Source organism: Myotis lucifugus, unplaced genomic scaffold, assembly GCF_000147115.1.
Source record: "Myotis lucifugus unplaced genomic scaffold, Myoluc2.0 scaffold_16, whole genome shotgun sequence".
Lineage (NCBI taxonomy): Eukaryota > Metazoa > Chordata > Mammalia > Chiroptera > Vespertilionidae > Myotis > Myotis lucifugus.
The window spans coordinates 13,181,319-13,205,330 of record NW_005871064.1 but is presented as its reverse complement, the minus strand read 5'-3'; the positions used below and the strand labels follow the sequence as shown (position 1 = coordinate 13,205,330).

The 24,012-nt window shown below is 40.8% G+C and overlaps 1 protein-coding gene across 2 annotated transcripts in view; it reads right to left on the bottom strand.

Moving 5' to 3' along the window:
* Nucleotides 1–23,280, bottom strand: part of TOP1 (DNA topoisomerase I) — an 82,551-nt gene extending 59,271 nt beyond the window's left edge. Inside the window, exons 1-2 of one of the 2 annotated variants that reach the window (XM_006085178.3) lie at nt 22,999–23,280; nt 22,675–22,699 (exon numbers count right to left, since the gene is read on the bottom strand). In XM_006085178.3, coding sequence (XP_006085240.1) covers nt 22,675–22,699; nt 22,999–23,031 — 58 coding nt within the window. In that variant the 5' untranslated portion in view covers nt 23,032–23,280. The remainder of the gene's footprint in view (nt 1–22,674; nt 22,700–22,998) is intronic. The other variant, XM_023750880.1, reaches the window with a different exon arrangement.
* Nucleotides 23,281–24,012: the final 732 nt, after the last annotated feature.

The window sequence follows — 24,012 nt, the reverse complement described above, 5'->3', positions numbered from 1 at the left end:
CAGTTAGCACAAAAGACCATGGCTAAACCCTAATGTCAGTTAGAGACAGTACAGAGTAGCACAGGATGCTATAAGACCTCTGAAGGAAGCCGGCTGGTTCAACAGAGTGAACAGGATCTAATTCAAATCCTTGTTCTACCACTTACTATGTGACCTTGGGTAAAAGTCACTTAACTATTGAGTCTAAAAGAAGCAGCATAGGTCAGTGATTAAAAGCTTCAAATCTCTGTTCATCATTGATTTGATAACTGTGACCTCTCCTCTGGATGGAAAAAAAAAGCTCAGAATATTTAAGTGACCTTAAGGAATTTTATTTCAAAAGTCAAATTCTTTGTGTATGGTTGTAGAATTCCTGACTAATCTCTACAAAATGACAAACATGTTGACAGCTGTCAATAAAGTACAATTATTACTGAACCCTCTTCATGATTAATTTACATAGAACTGAACTGAGACTACACAATTATTCCAAATAACTTAGGCATCATGCATTTAGGACAGCAACCATGCCCATTCACCTTGCCCGACCAGCCAACCACAGATAAAAGACCACCTGATTTTCTTTCCTATACACCAACCCAGGAAAGTAAAGCACTTGTGAAGAAAGAAGTAAAACTTTGGCCTGCTCTAACAATGATAACCAGAAGCCTAAAAAACCTACAGGTTTCAAGGGATTCACTGGTAATCAATTTACACCTCCTACATAAAAAAACACTTGCATTAGTTTAGCTGCAATCAGTAGGTAGCTAAGTAATGCTGCCAAACCTATTCCACCCATGGTCTCTATTGCAATCACACTTCAACCCAAGTACTATAAACATTCACACTTTCTTAAGAGAGAAAGGTTAAGGAATGGCAAAGATTACTGATCATTTTATCAACTAATCTTTGATCTTATGCATTTTGTTACTCCACCATTCTTCTAAATGGTTAGGGGCAATCAGATCAGAGCAAGAGAGAGGAGTCTTTTGCTTCCTTTTAACAAAAGCAGAGAGACAGACTTTTCTGGTATAAAGGAGGGGTTCTTTGCCATGCTTTGAGCCAGACCTCTTTACACTGACTTCTGACAACAGGTTTTTGAGACTTAAAGCAGATGTGTAATATGATGGGCTCCTCCTACAAAGACAGTCATCAAGTCGTGTGTGGAGAATGGGGAACAGAATTACTCAACCAAAGCTGTATTTCCCAAAGAGGCACTCACAACACAACTCTGTCAAAGATAACTCCTGCTAATCTCTGACACACAAATACACAACCAGTGCATTAGGAAAGTGAAAACACTGGGTGAAGAAATTAATTTTCTAAAGAAGATATCACCTACTCATTATTAAATCACTTCTACCGGGATAATGCTTGCATCTTCCTCCCTGACCTTCGACATCCCCAGGAGCTGGAGTTTAAACAAAATCAACATTTCTACTTAACACTCTACACTTTAAAATAAGACTGTTTTTGTCTAGGACAGATAACAAGCTGGTCTCTGTGATAAAGATTGGCATCCGGGAGTGTGGTCAGTATCAGGAGTGTGCAAATCTCCCCAGGAACTTAATGCCAAACTAAAAGCAGTCAGGAAGCCTGAAAGCCCATAACTGGAAGGGGGATGGGTTGAAGGGTGAAAGAATTCTACCCTTCCCTCTTCCTCTACATAGCTGTCTAAATTTAGACTTTACCTATGTTGGTCCACTTTCAATCCAGGAAACCCTGTCTATGTCCATCTTAATGGTGGATGACTTTAATTTGTGGCCCACAGAAGAGTACTTACCACTATTCCACAGTGATTCTCAATGAGAACACTTCCAAAATTCCAGAGCATGGTTAATAGCCTTTCAAAGTAAGCAGGACAGAGGCTGTTCTGGCTAAAAGCTCAAAGAGCTCCACAATTTAAAAGAAAAATGCTGGTAGGATTCAGCTCTTAACAAAACAAAACAAACAACAAAAACCTTAAAACTCAAGAATGAGAGAAGGAATTAGTAACATTTCCAAATTTCAAAGCCCAAATTATCATCTGTTCTCCCCAAATGTGTTTTTTATATAAACAAGACCCTTTGTCATGGATAGACCTGATCTGTTCATTATTAAAACTAATGGGGTTCACCCATTAGGGACCTAGTATTCTCAGGCTAATAAAACAAACAAAACCTCCAGCTGAGAAGACATCTGGAACTATAAATATTTCTTCTCTCCTTAAGGAAGTTGGGTTCACAATATTCATTCAAATACCTGTTGAGTGCCAACTCTGGGCCAGACATTGTTCTAAGTGTAGGAATACAGCAAAAAACAACACCAAGTCTGCCCTCATGAAGTTCCATAATAAAGCATTAATACCCACCCCAACAGCAGCAGCTGTTCAATGAGTAACTTTGAAAAACGAGGGAAAAAGGGATTTCCCATAACTGCCCATTTCCTTGGACTTGGCCCCACTTAAGTTCCAGAATCAGAGTTTAATGTTGTAGTTAGAAAAGACCTTCATAAGAACTTATGGAAGCCAAGTCAAAGAAAGGGTCAAACACAATCACATAAAAGTTGCCAATTATTTTGCAAAGTGCTCAAGTCTTTCTCCTTAATATTCAATGCTTGGTAAAATTTCAACATCAGAAACTTAGAAGTACATTGCATTAAAAGACTCAGAGTTGCTCTAAGATAGAAGCCCAGCATTTTCAATTTTGTTTTTATCAGCTCTGCAGCACAATTTCAAATTTCTAAAACCTGTCACATTTTCCAAAGTGTCTACATATTCAGAAGAAATGCCACAAACGGACTAAAAAACATTTGAGAACCTACCTTGGTTTCTAAACATTAGCAACCCTGAGATTAGTGGCCAGATGTTGTCCTAAGGGCCTTGACAAGCAAAAGACACCACAAGAAGCAGCCAATTTGTTTGTTTTAAGGCCTCAATCCCACACAAAAAAGGTTAAATGGTCAGGGGATGTTATCTCTTCCAATACACTTCCATATTTAAATTTCTTTGGCTCCTTTTATGCTTTTACAACACTACAATTAACTTAATCTTTCTTTTCAGCCCCTCCCAGTATATGCACCCTATTTTCATTTACTTTACAACAACCTTCTCTCCCATCCCATTCCTTCCATTATTCTCCTGAAATTCAAGTTCATCTTCCTTTCTTCTTCTGGTTCTCATTCCCAGGAACCAATTAATTGTATTTTTTTTACAATTTAAGTGATGGACTACCAAACTGTCTTCAAAAAAAGTATGTTATCTAACTATAAGGTCTTCTGAACTGATGTTTCTAGACACAATTACAGGCCGGAACAAGATGCTCACTGTTATTTAATTTTGCCAAGAACTAATTTTTTTTTTTTAAATCCTCACCCGAGGATATTTTTCCATTGATTTTTGAGAGAGGGAAAGACAGGGAGAAACACTGATGTGAGAGAAACATCAATTGGTTGCCTCCTGCATGCGCCCTGACCAGGGGCCGGGGCAGAGGAGGAGCCTGCAACCAAGGTACTTTCCCTTGACCAGAATCAAACATGGGGCCCTTTGGTCTGCAAGCCAATGCTCTATCCACTGAGCCAAACCGGCTAGGGCTAAATGACATACTAATATTTTAAAAGTCAATTCCACTAACAGTAAGAAGACATCCTTAGAGCAAGTCCAAATCTTTTATATAAAATGTCCTGATGGGATCCTAGGTTATTCATTTTTCTGCTCTGGTCTCAGTTTTCTAATTTGTAAAATGATCTCCACTGGCCCCTTACACTTCCAATCACAAGAATTCTATGCCCTTTAAAAATTGTTTTATGTCAGCCCAGCCTGCATGACTCAGTGGTTGAGCGTTGACCTATGAACCAAGAGGTCATTTTTCAATTCCCAGTCAGGGCACATGCCTGAGTTGCAGGCTTGATCTCCAGTGTAGGGCGTGCAGGAGGCAGCCAATCAATGATTCTCTCTCATCATTGATGTTTCTATCTCTCTCTTCCTCTCCCGTCCTCTCTGGAAAAAAAAAAAAAAAAAAAAAAAAAAAAAATATATATATATATATATATATATATATATATATATATATATATATATATATATAAATTTTTTAGTTTAAACAAATTAAGGAAAAAAAAATTGTTTTAATGCTCAAGAGCAGTGGTTCTCAAACTTTCCAGTGTATGAGACCTGGGATTTACCAGATATGTGCATTTTACCACATGCTCTCCAGGTGACTATAATCTACATCGCCCAGAATCCCTTGTTGTTTCTTGGTACTTTGAGCAGTAAGTAATAACAAATACCAGCCACATGCAATAATAAACATGCTACTAATTTCATTTTAATGTTTCTACCTCAATTATGTCTCTCTCTTCTTTAAAAGGCAGGCACAAGGTGATACCTGAGGATTTTATTTTTAATTTACAGCTGAGAATATTGAGTCTCTACAATTGAGGAAGGAAGAGGTGTTTTCACCTATTATCCCAGGCCCTATTTAAGAGAAGCAAGATCTACACAGCTACCCCAACTTAGGTAAGGAACAGGGTAGTCAGGCTCTTTAGAATAGAAATTCTGTTGTTTGTGCATCAGAGGGCAGAGCCATGCTTAGACAGAAACAGTTAACTTGAGTCCTACTAGTGGAACTCGGTTGGGGAAATGACTAGAGAAAAAAATGGATAAAGACTTAATGAAGCTGCAAACTCACAGTCCACTTTTGACACTTGACTTACAGATTCCTTTGGGAGCTAGAGGCTACCAGATAATACGGAGTGCTGTGAACCTCCAGTGATACACACAAGCACCACTCAATCAGGTAAGCAACTGGCACTTCTTACCAATTCAAAGGTCAGTAAATTTTTCTGTAAAGGGACAGGTAGTAAATAGTTGAAGCTTTGCTGCACACTTGATCTCAGTTGCAGGCACTCAACTCTGCCAGTGTGGCACAAAAGCAGCCACAGGTTATATATAAATGAATGAGCATGGCTGCATTCCACTAAAACTTTATTTATGAACACTGAAATTTGAATTTCACATCATTTTTCCATGTCATGAAATAACATTCTCTTTTTAAAAATTGAAGTGTAATTGATATATAACATTGTTAGTTTCAGGTATACTTAACAGTATTCTTTATTTTATTCTTCCCCCCAACCAGTAAAAACTTTAAAAACCATTCTTAGTTCACGGGCTATACAAAAGAGACACCGTTTGCAGGACACTGCACTAATTAATAGATTAGAAACTAACCCTTGTGTCCCCTATAAAGAGAGGTGCCTTTCTCAAATCAGTGTGAGTGGAAAATATCCTTCCTGCTTTACCTATAAGGCAGCGGTTCTCAACCTGTGGGTTGCGACCCCTTTGGGGGTCGAACGACCCTTTCACAGGGGTCGCCTAAGACCATCGGAAAACACATATATAATTACATATTGTTTTTGTGATTAATCACTATGCTTTCATTATGTTCAATTTGTAACAATGAAAATACATCCTGCATATCAGATATTTACATTACAATTCATAACAGTAGCAAAATTACAGTTATGAAGTAGCAACGAAAATAATTTTATGGTTGGGGGTCACCACAACATGAGGAACTGTATTAAAGGGTCGTGGCATTAGGAAGGTTGAGAATCACTGCTATAAGTCCTCTCTGACTCAATCTTTCTCCTAACCAATATCCAGGATAAGCCTGGCTCCCAACCCTCACCTTCCTCCAAACAGCTCATGAGCAGCCATTCATCAACTTGAATTAGCGGTTAAAAATCTACTCCTGCTCTGCAGAACTAGAGAAAGTTAAGTCACATGAGTGCAAAGGGAAGGCCAATGCTGAGCCCACTGCTAATTCTGCTTCTTAAGCAGCAAGCTGGTTAAGTTTGTTATTTATCCCCCTTGAAGTGGAAACAACATCATAGTTGTTCACATACTGCTAAACCACCTCCAATGAAATTCCTTAGTAAAGTATACAGACTTCAAAGATCCTTCTGAAATGGGGGGTGTTAGTTAATCCCTGGTTAACGAAAAGATCCTTTTTCTTGAGTACTTAGATAAAGAGAGGTTTCGCGGATTTCTGGAATAACTGGCTCCAAGCTGAAGTGTTAAAAAATAAATTATCCAGGGGTCTTTGCTGCACAGGCAGGCAAGCTTTCCTCAAGAGGGAAAAGATTACACACTGAAGTGCAGCAGAGCCTACTAGTTAATGGTAGTAGTTTGGTAAGGATCCATTGTAAGTACAGACGAGTGCTCTATGAAATGAGAGCCTTTAGGCTGATACTATATTAGTAGTAGCTCCACTACTCATATATTATCAGACTAACCCAGAATCCCCAGGAGGCAACTGAGTCACCCAGCCTCCCCGATTGACCTTGTTTTGTGTCACATTTAAGAACTCAGGCTGTGGCATCAGATAGGCCTAATCAGCCTCCCAGCTCTGTGGGTTACTTATAACCCACACAGCCTTGAGCCTCAGATTCTTCAAAAGTAAACCAAATAAACCTCTGAGCCTCAGTTTCTTCAAAGGTGAAGTGGAGACAGTAAATATTCAAATTATCAGCTATTTCATTCCTTTCCCTTTCTTCTTCCCAATCTAAAATAACTGATCATAATTGAAGCTAAAGCTGAAGGAAACTGGACATTTCCTGGTCTTGAAACAGTTTATTTAAGGTGTTAAGGCCAACTATATCCACCATGTCAGTGTTCGCACAGTGGCCAAGGATACAATCCCATTTGTTCCGTCAGACTACTGCTGTCTAGCTAACTGTGGGCTAGATGACTTATAAGAGGCAGCCTACATTCACCTCAAGCATGCAAATGAGAGGAAGACACCAGGTTGGGTGTAAAGCACTGTTCTGACCTGCTTTTACTATCAGCAACATCTTGGATGACTTAACTTCTTGAGTGTGTCTGCTTGCATATACAATCTTAGATTCTTTATCCTTATAGTCATTCACTCATTACTTGAGTACAATTTAACAAATACATATTTAACTTGTTATAGCAACATGCTAAAAACTTGCAATTTTAAATGAAGTTGTGAACTAATATCATCCATCCACTTTAAAGGATAAAGGTGCATATAAATGTAAGTTAATCTGTTTTGTCACCTACAAAATGGACATGGCCTACCTGATAGGGTTGCTAAAATGATAATTTATTCAATCCAAAAGGCCTTAAATGTTCATCTTTGTGTAGCACTAAAGTACAATGGAGAACTGTCTGGGCTTCCGACTGCTTTAGTAAAAACAACTTACCAGTCATAAGTCCTCTTAGAATGTCACCCAAGCTAAGGTAATGTATGCACACAGAAGGAAGACTGTTTTTCAAACTTGTAACACACTGAATTTACACCTGTTTTGGATTTTTAAGTTCCAAGAGCTCCAGCCATCCATATTCCAAGCAAAATATAAACCTGAATCTCTCTACTCTTACCTAAATTTTATTTAGAACTGTGCTATCCAATATGGTAGCTACCAGCCACATATGTAGCTATTTTAATCTTAAGTAAAATGAAATTTAAAAATTAAGCTCTTAGGCCACACTAGCCACATTTCAAGGGCTCAACAGTCTCATATGACTAACAGCTACCATATGGGACACCACAGGTACAGAACATTTCCATCATGACAGAAAGTTCTACTGTCAGTGAAAGTTCTATTTCAATCAGTGCTGACTGACAAGCACTTGGATCCAGGTCAACACCTTCCTTTTACTGGTAGGGAGAAGGAGGTACCATGTAGTGTGATTTTGCTCTGGTCACAGCTGATAAAGTCCAGTTGAGACCTCCTTTGTCTGAATGCCTTGCCTACACCAACTCCCCTGCTGGACCCCAGAGGCCTTTTGCCTACATGGCAAAGCTCTACATGGTGTGTAGTTCCTTATGGCCAGCCAGAAGTTTGCCTGGCTAAAGTGGCCATCTCAAAAAGCAGGCCACTGCTGCACAGGGCTCCTGGAGAATCACAGCCTCAATGAGTGCTGGCCACCGAGGTAGAAATTAAACCTAGATAGAGCAATTATTTTAAGCTTCAGGAGTATGGCAAACAAATTCCATTTTACCAACACATCTTTGTTCTCAAATAGAAGACAAAGTTGGAATTTTTCACTCTTGCCTCCTAAAGTAATTAAGCAGTACAAAGCCCTTATGAGGGCATTTGCATTTCATATACTCTTTTGTAGTGAGTCACAAGCACACCCCTGCACTGAAAATGCTTCTGCTTTTCCAGGAGGCAGAACTTAAAGGGGAAAAAGGACTTGTCTAACCTGAAAATGTACCAGCTCAATTAGGACAAGTTCATTCCTGCCAACTTGTTCTCCTTTGCTTGTAATTAAGTGAGGCCTTAATGCCTGAGAAGTCGTGAACGTGAGTACAAACCTTGTGCCGAAGCTACACAGAAATCCACAGCTCAGCTTAAGCAGCTTGTTTCCAATGGACATAGGCCTCAAAATGCCAACAAGTCCACAAGTTGTCTAGCCATAAAGGTGTCAAGTGTGTTGATGTGTTGCTTCATACATCCTATTACTAATTCAAACCTGGGGCCTTCACTGTCTAGAGTACCACTATGGAGGGTGCTTGACATGCACAGGACAGTCTCTGGAGGACAAGTGTAGAAAGACTAAGCCTGAGCACAGATTGTTTAGAAGACTTTCTGGTGCTATGTAACTGGCTCCTTTTTATGTTGCAGAGGACCCTCCTCCCATTATGAATTACTCCAACTTCATAATTATAAGGAAGTACAAGTACTGAACAACTACTGAGGCCCAGCTATCCACCTTGTGAAAAAAATAAACAAAGAGCACTGCTTAAAGAGGCTGAATCACTATAATACTAGTTCTAGGCATCATATAAATGTTGTGACTAAAGAATTTGATCAGTCAACTTATCTTATTCTTGTCAATTATTTGACTTTGGGGAAATAGTAGGACCAGGTACTAGGTGCTCTTTCATATGACTCTGAGGTAGCTATTATCCCTATTTTTACAGATGAGAAAACTAGGATAGAGTTGTGATTTGCTCAAGGCCACCCAGCTAACAAAGAGTTGAACCCAACGTTATATTTCACTGGGGAGCATGTGGACTTTGCCAACTGTCTTTCATTCTTCCTAAAAATGTGAGGCTCAACAGGAGAAAGAACTTCAAATCTTACTCTATTCCATTGGTTCTGAAACCTTAGTGTGCATCAGAGCACCTACTTGACTCCTTAAAACCTAGATGTTTGAGCCCCCACTCCCAGAGGTAGGTATGGATGAAACTGCATTTCCAAGTTCCTAGACAATGCTAATGCTAGTGATCAGGAAACCACAATCACTGCTCTATTCAAATACTACCATTTCAATCACTGCCATCAATAGTTTAAAGACCCCTAACTTAATCTCAAGGGAGTGAGTGACCTACAAAGATTAGATCCTCAGCATTCCACTAAAGCCCCGCCTTAACCATCCTAGGAATACAGTGGGGCCTTGACTTAAGAGTGTCCTAACGAGTTTTTTGAGATACCAGCTGTCTCCCGGCTGATTTTTTGCATTGAGTTGACAGAGTAATTTGAGTTAACAAGCTCCTTAACGAGCTCGGTCTCAGAACAAATTAAAGTCAAGGCCCCACTGTATTAGCATGAAAACAACCTCTCACTTTGTGCTCCATTTAGTCACCCAATCCTAAAAGATGACATCAGAATCAAATAAGCTTGTTAAACGTGGAAGTAGGAGAAAGGATTCAGATTCTGACAAGACACATAGTAAACAGCTGCAAAGACAGTTAAGTATCTGCTATTTAGGTAAATGCTCATTGAAAGGTAGAAGATATTTATTTAAATTAGAGTGGGATAATTATCAAGCTTTAATAAACATATTTTGGAAAATACTATTCTGTTCCTTTTTTTAAAATCCTATAAGCTTAAGAGCTCAACCAATTGAGTACCTTAATCAAATGAGGCAAAACACCCATCTTAGCCATTTACAACAGTAAAATCCAGATAAATCAGATTCTCCAAAGGTCACTTATGATCACCTGAATTAATCAGTCACCTAAGATTGTTAACATATATTTAAAATGCAGATTTCTCAGTATACTTCACTACAGAATCAACTTAGAGACATAAGACTAGGAATACAGTGGGGCCTTGACTTACGAGTTTAATTCGTTCCGAGACCGAGCTCGTTAACTCAAACTACTCTGTCACCTCAATGCAAAAAATCAGCCGAGAGACAGCTGGTATCTCAAAAAACTCGTTAGTCGGGACATTCGTAAGTCAAGGCCCCACTATATGTATTTTTACTAAACACTCCCAGGTGATTCTTATACATGTTACAACGAAAATTTAGTGGAAAGCTCTCAATGTTTCTCATTTGATCTTCAATCAGCTAAGGGCTTCCCATTTCACAATATTTGTTGAAGGCCTCTTTATTGAACATACAGAATGAAATAATAATCTTGCCCACTTCCTAATAAAGTAAGAAAACATGAAAATTTCTCCAGACCAGAATGAAAAACTGGAACAGGACAAGGACTCCATGAAAGCCAGAGAAAAGTGGTCACTTCTGGCATGGGGTTTAGTGGTGACTGCAGATAGACATCACTAGAAAGGAAACAGAGTATCTATGACTATGCCTTCAATACTAAAACAGGCTCTGAGATATTTCTAAGGAGCTTAGAATACTGCCTTCCTTCCTAAAAATAGGTGATAAATTGGAGAAGTCCTAGGTATACTTATTTAAACCCAAGAGGCACTCCAGGTAAAAAGAAATACTTGAACAGAACAAAACAGGATCATAGATTTGTGGGAAAAGAATGCACACTGAACTTTATTTTCAGGAAACAGGGTGGCTGGAGAAGACCTTTAAAAAACAACAAAATGTTTTCAATAAAAGCACTTAGCAAAGTATCTCCACTTTTGTACAATAGCACCTACTGGCCTACATATTTACCTATGTGCAATCAGTGTGGATTCTGCTTGATGTTCTTCCAGTCTTATGCAAACACTTTTAGTATGTTTTCAGTCACTTATGGATACATTTCATCATATTGTATTATAACTTTAAAACTATTTCCCTAAAAATCTGAGCTCAAGATTATCTGACATCTCAATTCTAGAGTTACCTCAAGTCCTAAAGGAGTTCTATAGTATTTTCAGGACTATAAGGAGAAAAAAACAATTTTTTTTGTTTGTTAATCCTCACTCAAGGATATTCTTTCCATTGATTTTGAGAGAGTGGGAGGGAGGGAAACATTGATGTGAGAGGGACACATTGATTGGCTGCCTCCCTAATGGTTGCTTCCTGCATGTATCCTGACCTAGGCCAGGGATAGAGCCTGCAACTGAGGTACGTGCCCTGGACCAGAATCGAACCTGCAACCCTTCAGTCTGCAGGCTGACACTCTAACCACTGATCCAAACCAGCCAGGGCAAGGAGAAAATTTTTAACTTCTTGTTTGCCCAACTTGAATCCATTTCCCCACAGAGAAAACAATATACTTCTGCTAACGGACAACTTTCCCAACATTCCGAGATTAGGGTAGTTGGTGCTAACATCTACAAAGGATTAGTTCTGCTGAAATGCCTATTTTTATATCACACAAGGGAAGAAGGTGATTTGATTTTTAAGGGGAAAAAGTAATAACTATCGTCAAACTATCACCAGCTGAACCTCCACTGAGCCCACCCCATCTGCCCAGGACTTCTGCACTGCTAAGGGAGACTTCACAGAGTTGGGGTATCTGGCCTTGGAGAGCTTCTTGTTTGGAAGTGTAACAAGTGGCAGTTACAAAGACTAGTCAATTGTGTTCATCCTCTCCTTTTTTGGTTCCTTTTGGGTTAACTGAAACCATGAAAAATTATGAAACAGGTTCTGAGGTATGATCAATTCCCCGAGGCTCTTGTTTCTTTATTTCTAATGTTAAATAGCAAGAACTACCGACATTGCATCCATTCCGGTGAAAACACACTGACTGTAAGAATAAGGTACAGTTAAGTCTAACATTTAGTCTCAATCACTTTTCCAGTACTCAAATCACTATATAGTAATACCTCTATGTACTATGACCCTTCCTGAGTTTAACAGCTTTAGTGTATTGTCCATATCAAAATATTGCATGATTAGGAAGGAATTATAATAGTAAGTATATCCAAAGTGTTTCATAAAATTAGTTTCCCAGGAGTTTAAGTACTGAGTCTAATCCCTAAGATTTTAGTTTCTCAAATTTACAAAGATGATGATTTCACACTCTTTATTACATTTCTAGTCACTCTGACAAATCTATCTGAAAACTACTATTCTAAAATTCATTCAGTACAGGTGTCTGATACAAAGAAATACTGAGAAATAAATGTATAGAACTTTAAACTATTCTTCTATTACATGTGAAAAGGTTTAATGAGCTTATAGGCATCCTAAAAATAAAGATTTTCTAGAACAGTTACGAATTTGAACATCTTTGGAAATGTAAGAACCTAGGTTTCCAATTTTTTAAGGAAAAAAACAACAAAAAACCTCCTAGTACTGGGAACTACTCTCTCTACATCACTCTTTCACTAAAGCATTAACTGCCAGAAAGTACCTTCCATCCCCATTCACCCTGGTATGACAGGAGCCTTTGTCCCATGGCCCAGTGAAAAATATGGAAATCTCAATGGAGAAAGTGACTGTACAGACCTACAACAGACTAACTTCAGAATGTTTGTTCTGAGAGCCATATGGGTTTATCTTGTTTACCTGTGTCTAGTCGTTACTAGTATTTATGTTCTGAATGTTTGAATTAATGAATACAGCAACTTAAATTTTCCATTTGTAATGAAACATGAAATTCTTAGCTTATAAGTAACCTTTTGCACTATCCCAAATTCAAAGGGGAGAAAGTTACTCACTGCCAAAGATTCTTAAACTGTAATTTAACTTACAAGTAACAAGTGATTTGTACAGGGCCACAAAGTCAAGGCAAGTCTGTACCCTGAGCCAGCCCGTCTCAGATTCAAAGCAATAGTAGCATACTCAGGCTCCCTAGTGACCCCGCCCCCCCTTGGGTACAATCTCACAATACCAAAATTTCAAGAAATTAAAGAAGTTTCCTTTGTACAAAAGACTAATGAAACAATCTCTGAAAGAGGTGTTTGGGGTTTTTTAAGGACTGACAAGGAACTGAAAATTTTGTTCTAAGCTTTACCTTTCTACAGTGATCCTCACATGCTCTTTAATCCTCCCTTGTGAGGTTAAGTATTAGACAGTTCACAGGTGAAGAACTAAGACTCGGAGGTTAACTTCCCCTTGGCTCAGAGTCTCTATCCTTTCCACTATATCAGGATGCCTGACTTGGGGCAGGGCGGGGGGAAAGGGGTAGCCCCACCCAAATCCCCCCAAAACTATTAACATCCTGAATCAGAAAAATTATATAAAAGAAAGAAGCCAAAGTTTTGCAGACTTTAAAAAATCCAATTCTATCCAGCTGGTGTGGTTCCGTGGTTGAGCGTGGACCTATGAACCAGGAGGTCACGTCACAGTTTGATTCCTGGTCAGGGCACATGCCTGGATTGTGGGCTTGGACTCTAGTAGGTAATGTGCAGGAGGCAGCCAATGAATGATTATCTCATCATTGATGTTTCTCTCTCCCCCTCTCCTTTCCTCTCTGAAATCAATAAAAATGTATTTTAAAAAATCCAATCCTATTTTGGACTCATACTGAGGGCAGTATAGCCATGCAATATTAACAAATATTCACATTCCCACAGGTTTTTTCCCATATACTTTAAGAACCATACATTCCTAAAATGTTTATATATTTTTTTATTGATTGATTTTTAGAGAGGAAGGAAGAGGGAAACATTGATGTGAGAGCACATCAATCATCTGCCTCCTGTAGGCCCCCTACAAGGGATTGAGCTGGCAACCCAGGTTGTGCCCTTGAACAGGGGTCAAACTGGCAACCTTTCATACACAGGACAACACCCATCAACTGAGCCACACCAGCCAGAGTCTTGGAAGACTCTTTAAAATTAGACCCTATTCTGTAGTTTCTATTCTACAAAATTAAATTCTCTGGCCTACCTTTGATTGAATATTAATTTTAAAGTCTGCTCCTATTGTGATGCTTATCTGATAATCCTTTGTGTAAGACCTCTACTAAGATCCTTTTGGCTTCATCTAATGGACATTAGTGAACATACCCCTGACTCTGATTTATTTTCAAGTAGCACTTCCAAAATAACATGTTCAAGGCAATTAAATAATGAGCCATTACTGAAATGTCTGCTGACTACATTTTTTTAATCTCTCAACAGTATACACAACTGTTAACATGGTCTTCACTACTTAAAATCTCATACCTACCTCAGCTTTATTTAAGGCAGCGGTTCTCAACCTGTGGGTCGCGACCCCTTTGGGGGTTGAACGACCCTTTCACAGGGGTCGCCTAAGACCATCCTGCATATCAGATATTTACATTATGATTCATAACAGTAGCAACATTAGTTATGAAGTAGCAACGAAAATAATTTTATGGTTGGGTCACAACATGAGGAACTGTATTTAAAGAGCCAGAAGGTTGAGAACCACTGATTTAAGGGGTTCTTTTTTCCCAGGAATTACTACTTCATGGGAAGTTGAGTTGGTCACTTTAACCATATGGATAAATGAAAAATTAAGGTAACTTGGATGCTTTGAATTTTCTCATTTTAAAAATGTTAGGGGAGAGGTAAAATAGTGGCCTTTGAAAAAACATGTTGACACAAGATACACTGTATTTTGTGGTTAAAAAAAAGTCACAAATAATGAATTTGGCATTTCATTTATTAAATGTATCTAAAAGGTAAAGCTCTGGGTATCTTTTATTGAAAATCCACAGGAAAGGACTGAGAAATTAGTCACATCAATATACTTCTTTCATTTCTACACCCGTCTTCTCTATAGCTGGAAGAGCTTCTTTTTAGCGATGACCACCTTGCCTTAGACTTGTTCTTATAGAAAAGTAGGAACCAGATATACACTGGGCTCCTACTTTCCCAAACCTAGACATAGATACACCACCTCTTATTTCACAGTGATTGCTTGATAGGTGGAAGAGATCAGTGTAGGCTATGCAGTTCAGTTAGGTGAAGATTCAACCAACTCTTGTTATATGCTACTGTTTACTATGTAAATGCCAGAAAGAACTGAAAGCATTAACAAGGAATACCAGTGAAGGAAGGAGTTACCAACATCACCACTTCGAACCTAATATTCAAAGTAAAGATCCATTTCAAAGTAGAAGCTGTCTGCCAACGTTTAAATTTTAAAATGTGAATAGAGAGGCACGTTCACATACTCATTTATTTCTCAATAGTCTGTGAAAAATAGAAATAACATCCTTGTTTGTACATGACAAAACAAAGTATAGTGGCCAGGGCAAGTTTCATAGTAAGAACAGGGATTTATCTAGATTTTTCTGATTTCTATTCCAATTTTCTACTTTACCACAGCTGCTCAAGAGTATGCTATCTCCCCATAGCCTCCCTCTTCATCACTTATACCCTTCAATATCAACCTGGTTCCAGCCTTAACACCAAAGCATCTCCTGAAGACCTAACATTCCAGGTGCAAGGGGTCTAAGATATCTCTATCAGCAGATAATTAAGGGCAGGCTGTGACATCTGTACTAGAAGCTTACAAACTACAACCTGAGTGGGATTTCTGGAATCTGAAAGGCAGTATACTACCAAAAAGGGGAGGTGAGAAGGTGTAAAAAGAAAGTCTCCTTTCCTGGTCCCTGGTTCTCCCACAAACCTATGTAATCTGTATTATTTGCATTAAATTCAGATTTGATGAATACAAAAACGTGGTGTTTGCGAAACTCTCAAAATTAGTTCCTTTCCTCTTATTTCCCCTTCTGCTGCTATGCAAGAGCTCTGACAGCTAACTACAAAGAAATAAAGGGGGGCGTGGCTGGTGTGGCTCAGTGGTTGAGTGTCGACTTATGAACCAGGAGGTCACAGTTCCAATCCCGGTCAGGGCACATGCCAGGTTGTGGGCTCAATCCCCAGCAGGGGGCGTGCAGGAGGCAGCCTATCAATGATTCTCAGCATTGATGTTTCTCTTCCTCTCTGAAACCAATAAAAATATCTTTTTTTAAAAGAAATAAAGGGGGCCATAACCGGTTTGGCTCAGTGGATAGAGCGTCGGCCTGCGGACTGAAAGATCCCAGGTTCAATTCCGGTCAAGGGCATGTACCTTGGTTGCGAGCGCACCCCCAGTGGGAGGTGTGCAGGAGGCGGCTGATCGATGTTTCTCTCTCATCGATGTTTCTGGCTCTCTCTCTCTCTCCCCCTTCCTCTCTGTAAAAAAATCAATAAAATATATTTTTTAAAAAAGAAATAAAGGGGGTTATAGGAATTGGGTAAAGTAAGGGGGTCTTAGCCAATGAGATCCCCTAATCCACCTATCCTGACACCTGCTAGGTAAGTCTTCTGCCCAACCAGTATTTTGCCTATGAAGCTTTATGTATCTGGGCATTCATATATAGTAGCAAGATCAAAATCTGAACTTTTACTAAACAGCAAAGGGTGCATTTCTAATGTATTCTGTTGTAAGACTAACCTTCAACATAAAATTTTTGGGTGGGGTGTGAGGGGAGGGGACCAAATCGCCAAGGATATCTCCTCCAAGAAATCTCCCAAGCATCTATCTTTGCTAGGCTGTGCTAAGAAAAATACAAAGACTACTGGGTTCAAGGGTTGACTGATTTGTTTTTGTTGTTAAAATACATACAGGAAAATGTCAGAATACCCAGGAATCTACTTATCTTGTTCTCAACATATTCAACAGCAAAGAGAAATAAAGTCCCCAACATCCCTGATTGCTTTAACACCTTTTGTTGGAGCTTATCTAGGTGTTTCAGAAATGCTAATGAACTGAGTCCTTTGGCTCCTTAAATCCAAAGACACAAAGTTAACTTCAAAGGCTCAAAGAGGAATTGAAGGCCTGGTAGAGATGCACCTTACCCCAAATCTAATCAGGAGGGCAGAAGGGAGATGTAAATAAAAATATCTGCCCAGCCGATGTGGCTCAGTGGTTGAGCATCAACCTGTGAACCAGGAGGTCACAGATTCCCCGTCAGGGCATATGCCTGGATTTTGGGCTCGATCCCCATGGAGGCTGTGCAGGAGGCAGCCAATCAATGATTCTCTCTCATCATTGATGTTTCTATCTCTATCTCCCTCTCTGAAATCAATAAAAATGTTTAAAAAATAAAAATAAAAATTTGCTAGACATTTCAGAAAATATTTCAAGAATAGTATATAAGGTAAAAGTGGCAGGGAGATAACTGAATGGATCTAAAAACTTAAGACAACAAATTAAAAATGAATAGCTACCAAAAATAAATTTAAAACTTAAATTTCCTAGCTCACTTGGAGTTTCTTTTCTAAAATATGGAGACATAAATGACAGCCATTAATACAGATTTTGATAAGGGGTGATCTAGCTTGATGATATTACAACCCATAAACCACAGAGATATACTTGACTTAATCAGCAAAGTCACTTCTCTCCCAGTTTAAAGAAAATTTAGAATCTTTCCTGAACATATGGAATAAAAATCATGTTAAACATTTATTTGCTATTAAATCACCTCAGCAAACTATTAGTCACTTTCTATAACACTACCAAAAATACCATTAATACCTAACAGATATTCCACTATAAACTATAAAGCTTTTCCCACCTAATATAGTTGAGGCTACCGTACTCCCCATATCTTTATCCCCCGTTCCCAGGACTTAGGCTATCAGCACAGAGCACACTGCAGACACCTAGATAGGCAGGTTGTGGGGAAAGGGCGAGGGTTGGCAAAATGCTAATCATTCCATGCTATTTGCCTCTACTTTATTTTAGATTTCCTACTTCAACTACTGGTGTGGAACCATGGAGATGGAAAGCTGCTTCTCAAACTTCAGATTTACTAGTCATGGAAATAGAAAAGACTTGTCCCAACTATTACTGCTCAAAGTTTAAACACAATTGAAAGCTTCCTTTAAACACAGTATCTCATTCACTTCTTAAGGACCAGTTAGGAACTTCTCCCATCCCCAACTTTTTACCTTAAGAAGCCAAATTCTCAAACATTTTTTCCAATGCCTTTATTATGAGAAGTTAATGGTTTCAAATTAAGGGCAGTCAGATCATCTAAACCACAGGACACAGAAAAGTCACTCAACTGACTTTCTTCCACCTCTAAATGCAACAAATTGATTACATTTTACCTTTCAAGAGGGTTTTAAACTCAGGGTCCCAGATCAAATACTCATTTCAATAATTTCCATAGCTTCATTCAAACGTAAATAATTACAATTTTGTCCACTTTCTAAGTGAACCTAAAGCTTTACTGGTGCTCAATGTAGTTTCATATGGAAAGAATGCAATCCCTCACAAAACATGCTTCTGGGGAAACAACTATGGGTTTGAGAAAAACCAGATTTTGCACTGAAAGTATGGCAGAAGTTGTTAAAAACCTGTAACATACACACCCATTGCACACCCAACTAATGTGAAATAACAATTTCAGTATAATCTGAAGGCTCCTAACGTGAAATAACATCTAGAAAGTACAACAGAATCATTTCCCATACCATCAGCAGAAGATAACTGTTATTATAATTAATAGACAACACAAAGCTTTCTCTAACATACTTACAGACTAAAAAGGCAGGCTTTTTTTTTTGCACACCTCCCCATCCCCACGTGCCAAAAACAATAAAACCCAAGAGCTTAATTTTGGAATATAAGCTTTTAAGATATGTTAGGAATCCTTGGCACTGTATAATGTATAAATGAATACTAATTCACTAAGACCCAGAACAAATGAACAAATCCCTTTTTCAAACTCTCACAATTACCCATTTTTATGCTGATGTTAAAGAAAATAATCAGATTCAAAAAATTTGTTTCTACTATTGGTTAAAATGAGATTTGGGGACTGACCCTGGGTTCATATTTTCCATTTTACCTTACTTAGCAAAGAAAAGTGTGAGTTGATAACAATTAGTATTAATCCAGTATTCACCTTTCAAACCATGAGGTATTTCAGATTCCTTTAGTAACTCCTAGATTTTCTTGTTTTACCACGGAACATCAGAATCTAAAATTTGTTTATGAGTCCTGATATACTGGTAATATAAAAAACACGTGTTAACAGGCAACTTTAGTTTTGTATCTAAGTGTGGTATAAAGATTCTACAACAGGTTGCTAATTCTGAAATTAGATTGCCCCAAGTAATCTACAGCGCTGGGAAAGACGACACTGGAGCCCGATGCTTAAGTGTTTTTGGATTGAGGAGGAAGATGTGCCAGACTTCTCATTAGAAGTTTGTCGTTTTTAAAATGTGATAGGACCTTTCAGATAGCTACATCATCAGTCATCCCCCACCCCAATCTGCACCCAACAGCACAGAAGTACAACTACCTGCTAGCATCAGAAACAATTTATATTTCATTCCCCCATCCCATTTGAATCCATTAAGCTAACCAGAATCAACACAAGATGATGTCAAACTACAACCCCATATAACATTCCTCAGAATAATCACTGATGGAATCAAGCATCTTACTTTGCTCATGCTGGGGAGGGAAGAACCCCACAACTCCAAAATAGGCAGACTTCAAGTCTTTGAAAGAGCAAAAGGATCACTACCCCTACAACCTGATGTTATCACTATCAACTCTACTGATAGCCTGACAGTACTGTAACCATGACTCAGCCCATTACAGTTAGAAGGGAAGTCTTTTAACTTAGGTAAAAGAGAATATAGTTTCTACTCCTGAAACTCCCAGCTCACGGTCAATATTTTAAATATAAATACATTTCATATATAAAAGATTTTCTCAACAATTGAGTATGGGTCAGAATGTTCTAAATTTCTAAGAACAGCCAATAGTTTTAACTAATGTAAAGAATGCGCTCCAAAGGGCAAAACCTTCTAGATCTTAGGGGATGAGGGCAGGAAAAATGAGGGATGTTTGCTTTAATATATGAACTTGCATAGTTAATCTGTAAGATGGCTTTAAGTTAGGTCCACTTAAAATTGAACTTAAGCAAACTCTTAATACAAAGTTCAATAATGACATGTCATGAGCATAATTAAACATTGATTTTTATTTTTTCAAAACTGTCTTTTATAGTTACATATATCAATTGCTAATTACCAGTGTTCCTTAATAGAGCAAGCACAGTGTTACTAACTCTACATCTTTCTTCTACACACTACAAGATAATCATTCCATTGTCAGACTCTTAGGATGGGGAGGCAATGAAAGTGCTTTTTCTCTTGAAGGAGCAGATTTAGATGAAAAAGTAAGCAAATGACGAACTATCCAATTCACCTCTCTTGCCTTTTTCAGCTCTGTAAGAAAGTAGAGCAGCTTCAAACAGAATCATCAGAATCATCTCAGAATCACATATATAGCATTGTGGCTAAAGCCTGTGAGCTTTGGAGTGCTCAACTCACTGCCCTGAGCAAGCTAGTAAATAAACTTAAGCCTCAATTTCCTCATCTGTAAAATAGAGATGATAGTACCTAACTCATAAGTGTCCTTCTGAAGATTAAATTAGATGCTCCATAGAAAGAGCTGCAATTTGCGCCTGGCAAATAGAATGTATTCCGTAAATATTAGCAATTATTGTTATTACAAGTCAACACATTCTAAAAGTCAATACAGCCAGTTTACTCCAGCCTCTATAAAAATGGCCCACAGTCACTCACATATTCAATATTTCCTTTGTATAATTTAAGTGACGACCATGGAGGTTAACTTTCTGAGAAGGTACTAAACTCTGTTTCATTACTAAATATATTACCTACTCAGCCCCATTCTGAAAGTCAAAAGAACACTCTTTCTGTATTAAGATCCTTTCTCCAAGAGAGGTTTTAAAAGGACGTCTTACATCCTTACCTGCCACATCCTTTCTTTGCTCCCACATCCCAAAGAAGCATATTTATACTCAGAAGTTTTCTGAACTCCAGGGGTCTCATCACCCTCTTTTAAAATCCTAGGCTGGCTAAACATAGTTAAGACACTTAGCATCTATGTAGTCTTGCATAACACCCAGCTCGGAAGTCACCTTCTGGGAAACTTTCCCACCCCCAGACAAAATTAAGTCCCCTAGTCCCCAAAGCCCTTTGGGTATACATATGCCCCAGCACCTACCTTATAATTAACTAAGTATGTCTCCCCCAATAGACAGAATTGAGGGCAGGAGCAGCACTGAGGTCTAGCACTGGGCTTGGCACATTTTAGGTGCTCAAGAAATGCCACATTTTTACTTAACCGGCCTATCTCCTGCCAGAGTACCATCTCTTGCTGGACGCCCCACTTCAAAATCTGAACATACAGCTGCTCTCAGTAGAGCAGGCTAACATGATGGGCTGCTGATGACAACATCAGAAAACCTACTCATCAGCTTCTCCCATTGGAGAGGTTCCTGGAACCCCAACTCAACTGAACAAGATTATGTACCAACAGAATTTGTGGGAATTCCCAGCACACCAGATCTCCTTAACCAAGAACGCTGAAAAGGCTCAAAGAGTAAGCCTTTTATTGGGAGAATCTTCACTGGGTAACTGAAGTGAAAATATTCAAGGAATAAATGCCTTGCTTTGGCTGAACCGAGTTCGAAAACATAAAGATCTGGGGGAAGCAAATAGCTCTTGATACCTGGAAAAAAAAAACAGCGGCTTTTGAAAAAGAATGAACAGGAAGCAGGGTGGGTTGCTGGCCACTCTTTGTTTCAATAAATAAAATTTTTTTTTTCCTTCCCCACAGTCCAAAAGAAAAAGCCAATACCCCAGGACCATGATGAGATGCTCCACAACCTTTCCCCCCCGACAAGTACACTGAACTGCATTTCTTAAAAAGCACTGCCTTAGGAACCTCAGCCACTTGAAAAGTTCTAGTCAATCACACTTTACCTTCATTTTTTTTAAATCAATATGCCTGAGTTCAACATTTACATTGGGTGGCCCATAGAGAACTTGTAAACTTTTTGAAGGGAGGTACTACTACTTACTACCTTTGCAAACAACACAACTTGGGAAAAACAATCTCAAAATAGGAAGAACTCCACAAAGGGTGGCTTTAGTTTTACAGCCATAATTCCTATCATAAACATCTTACAAAAAAAAAATCAACAGTTGCCAGAGGGAAGCTTTCATTCTGGATGCAGAAAAGGAAACAAACAAGCAGCAGAAAGGGAATTACCCCCAAAATAAAGTTCACTTTGGGGAAAAAAAAAAAAAGTCACAATTCCGTCCCCCACCCTTCCCTGCCCGGCGAGGGCTGTGATGTACACGGCTTTGCTCTGCAGAGAGCTCTCTCTGGGCAGCTCAGGGAAGGAGCCGAGGGAGGGAGAGAAAGGCTCAGGCACTGAAAGGAGAGGAGAGAGAAAAAGAAAATGGCGCAGAGACTAAGTCCCGACTGTCGACAAGGCGACTTTCCCGGGAGAAATCCGGACCCGCACAGGCTGCCCGAGGCCTGGCTGCAGGCGACACGGGGTCTCCGTTGCCCCCTCTCGGGAGGGCTGCGATCTGGGGGGGCTGGGATTCCCGGAAAGCAGGTCTAGAGGCGGCCCGATGGGAACAATGGGGCCGGTGAGCGAGGAGCCCGGACTTAGTCTCTGGGACGCCATGTCTGTCCTCTGCCGGCGCCGGCGGGCGCGGGGCAGGCGGCCGGCGACGGGGGGAAGGGGGGGAGGGGAGGGGGTCCGGGGTCGGGGCGGGGGGCACACTCACCATTCAATCGGAAATCCGCTTCGATCTGGAGGGAGAAAAGGAGAGACTATGAGACAACAGGGACATGAACCCCGCGGGCGGCGAGCGCGCGCACCGGGGGCCTGGCCCTCCCTGCGCCCCCCAGGGGTGGGGGCCCCGGGGAGGGCCCGAGGGGGCAGCCATCCCCCCACACCGTAACTTCGGAGCTTTCGTCCGGGGCCTAGAGGTCAGATGTCCTCTGGCCGACCGCCCCTGGCCGGGGGCTCCGGCCTGTCAAAGCGGGAGGTCGGGGCCGGGGCCGGAGACCGCGGGGGGCCGAGGCGGGGCGCGGAGGTCGGGCTGTACCTGGGAATCGTTGTGCAGATGGTCCCCACTCATTTCGGCCGGAGCGGCGAGCGCGGCGGGCGGCTAGGGGCGCCGAGGAGACGCAGGCGGTCAGGACCGGCCTGTGCGGGCGGACGGGGGCTCTCGGAGGCTCCCGGAGGCGCGGGTAAGCGGGGGCGGGGGCGGAGGGTCCGAGCCTCCGGGAACGCTGAGGCGGCGGCTGCGGCGGCGGCGACGCTCAGACTGCCGGGCCGGCGGCGAGAGCAGACCCCAGCAGTTGTGTAACAGCCTAAGTTCGCATTTCGACTCACTGCGCCTGCGCGGCCGCTTTTAAACGGGACGTCTGCGACGTCAGAGACTCGTGGAAAGAGGCCGAGCGTGGCGGGGACCGCCCCCTCGCGCTTCCAAAGGAGTACCTGGTTTTGCATCGACGGCCCCGCCCCTAGCCCACGCGTGACGCTGTGATTTGCATAAGGAGCCGGCTCCTCCCACGGCCGCCCACCCTCAGCAGCCTACACCTACTCTTCCTCTCCCGGAGCCTTTTCTCGGAACCCCGGTCCCCGCTGATGGCAGTACGCAGGCGCAGCCTGGACCCGCCTCCGGACCCGGCCGGCCGCGCGGCCACGTGGTGGGCCTTTAAAGGCAGACCGCGCCGGGCGGGCGGGAGGCGATATTCCGCTTCTGCACCTCCCCAGGACTGCTCTGCCTTGGTGACCGGGGTCCCAGGGCTCCCACCAGCGCTTCCTCACTCATTCACCAGACTCGGAGGCCGCTTGGCGGGAGGAGCCCCCGCCCCGGCCTTTGTCCAGGCTTTCCAACTTCTGTATTATTTCATGCACACTTCTTAAAATTTAATTTTACAACCAACCAAAGATCTGGTTCAGCTCCCGTTTTCAGCCGGGTCCAGGAAGCCCTGGGGCACAAGAGGCGCAAAATCCTTTCGTTCATTCTACATACATTGAGCATCCACTGTGAGCCAGGAATTGTGACGAGAAAGGGGGTGATGCAAGGGGTCAGGGGGAAGGAGGCCTGGAG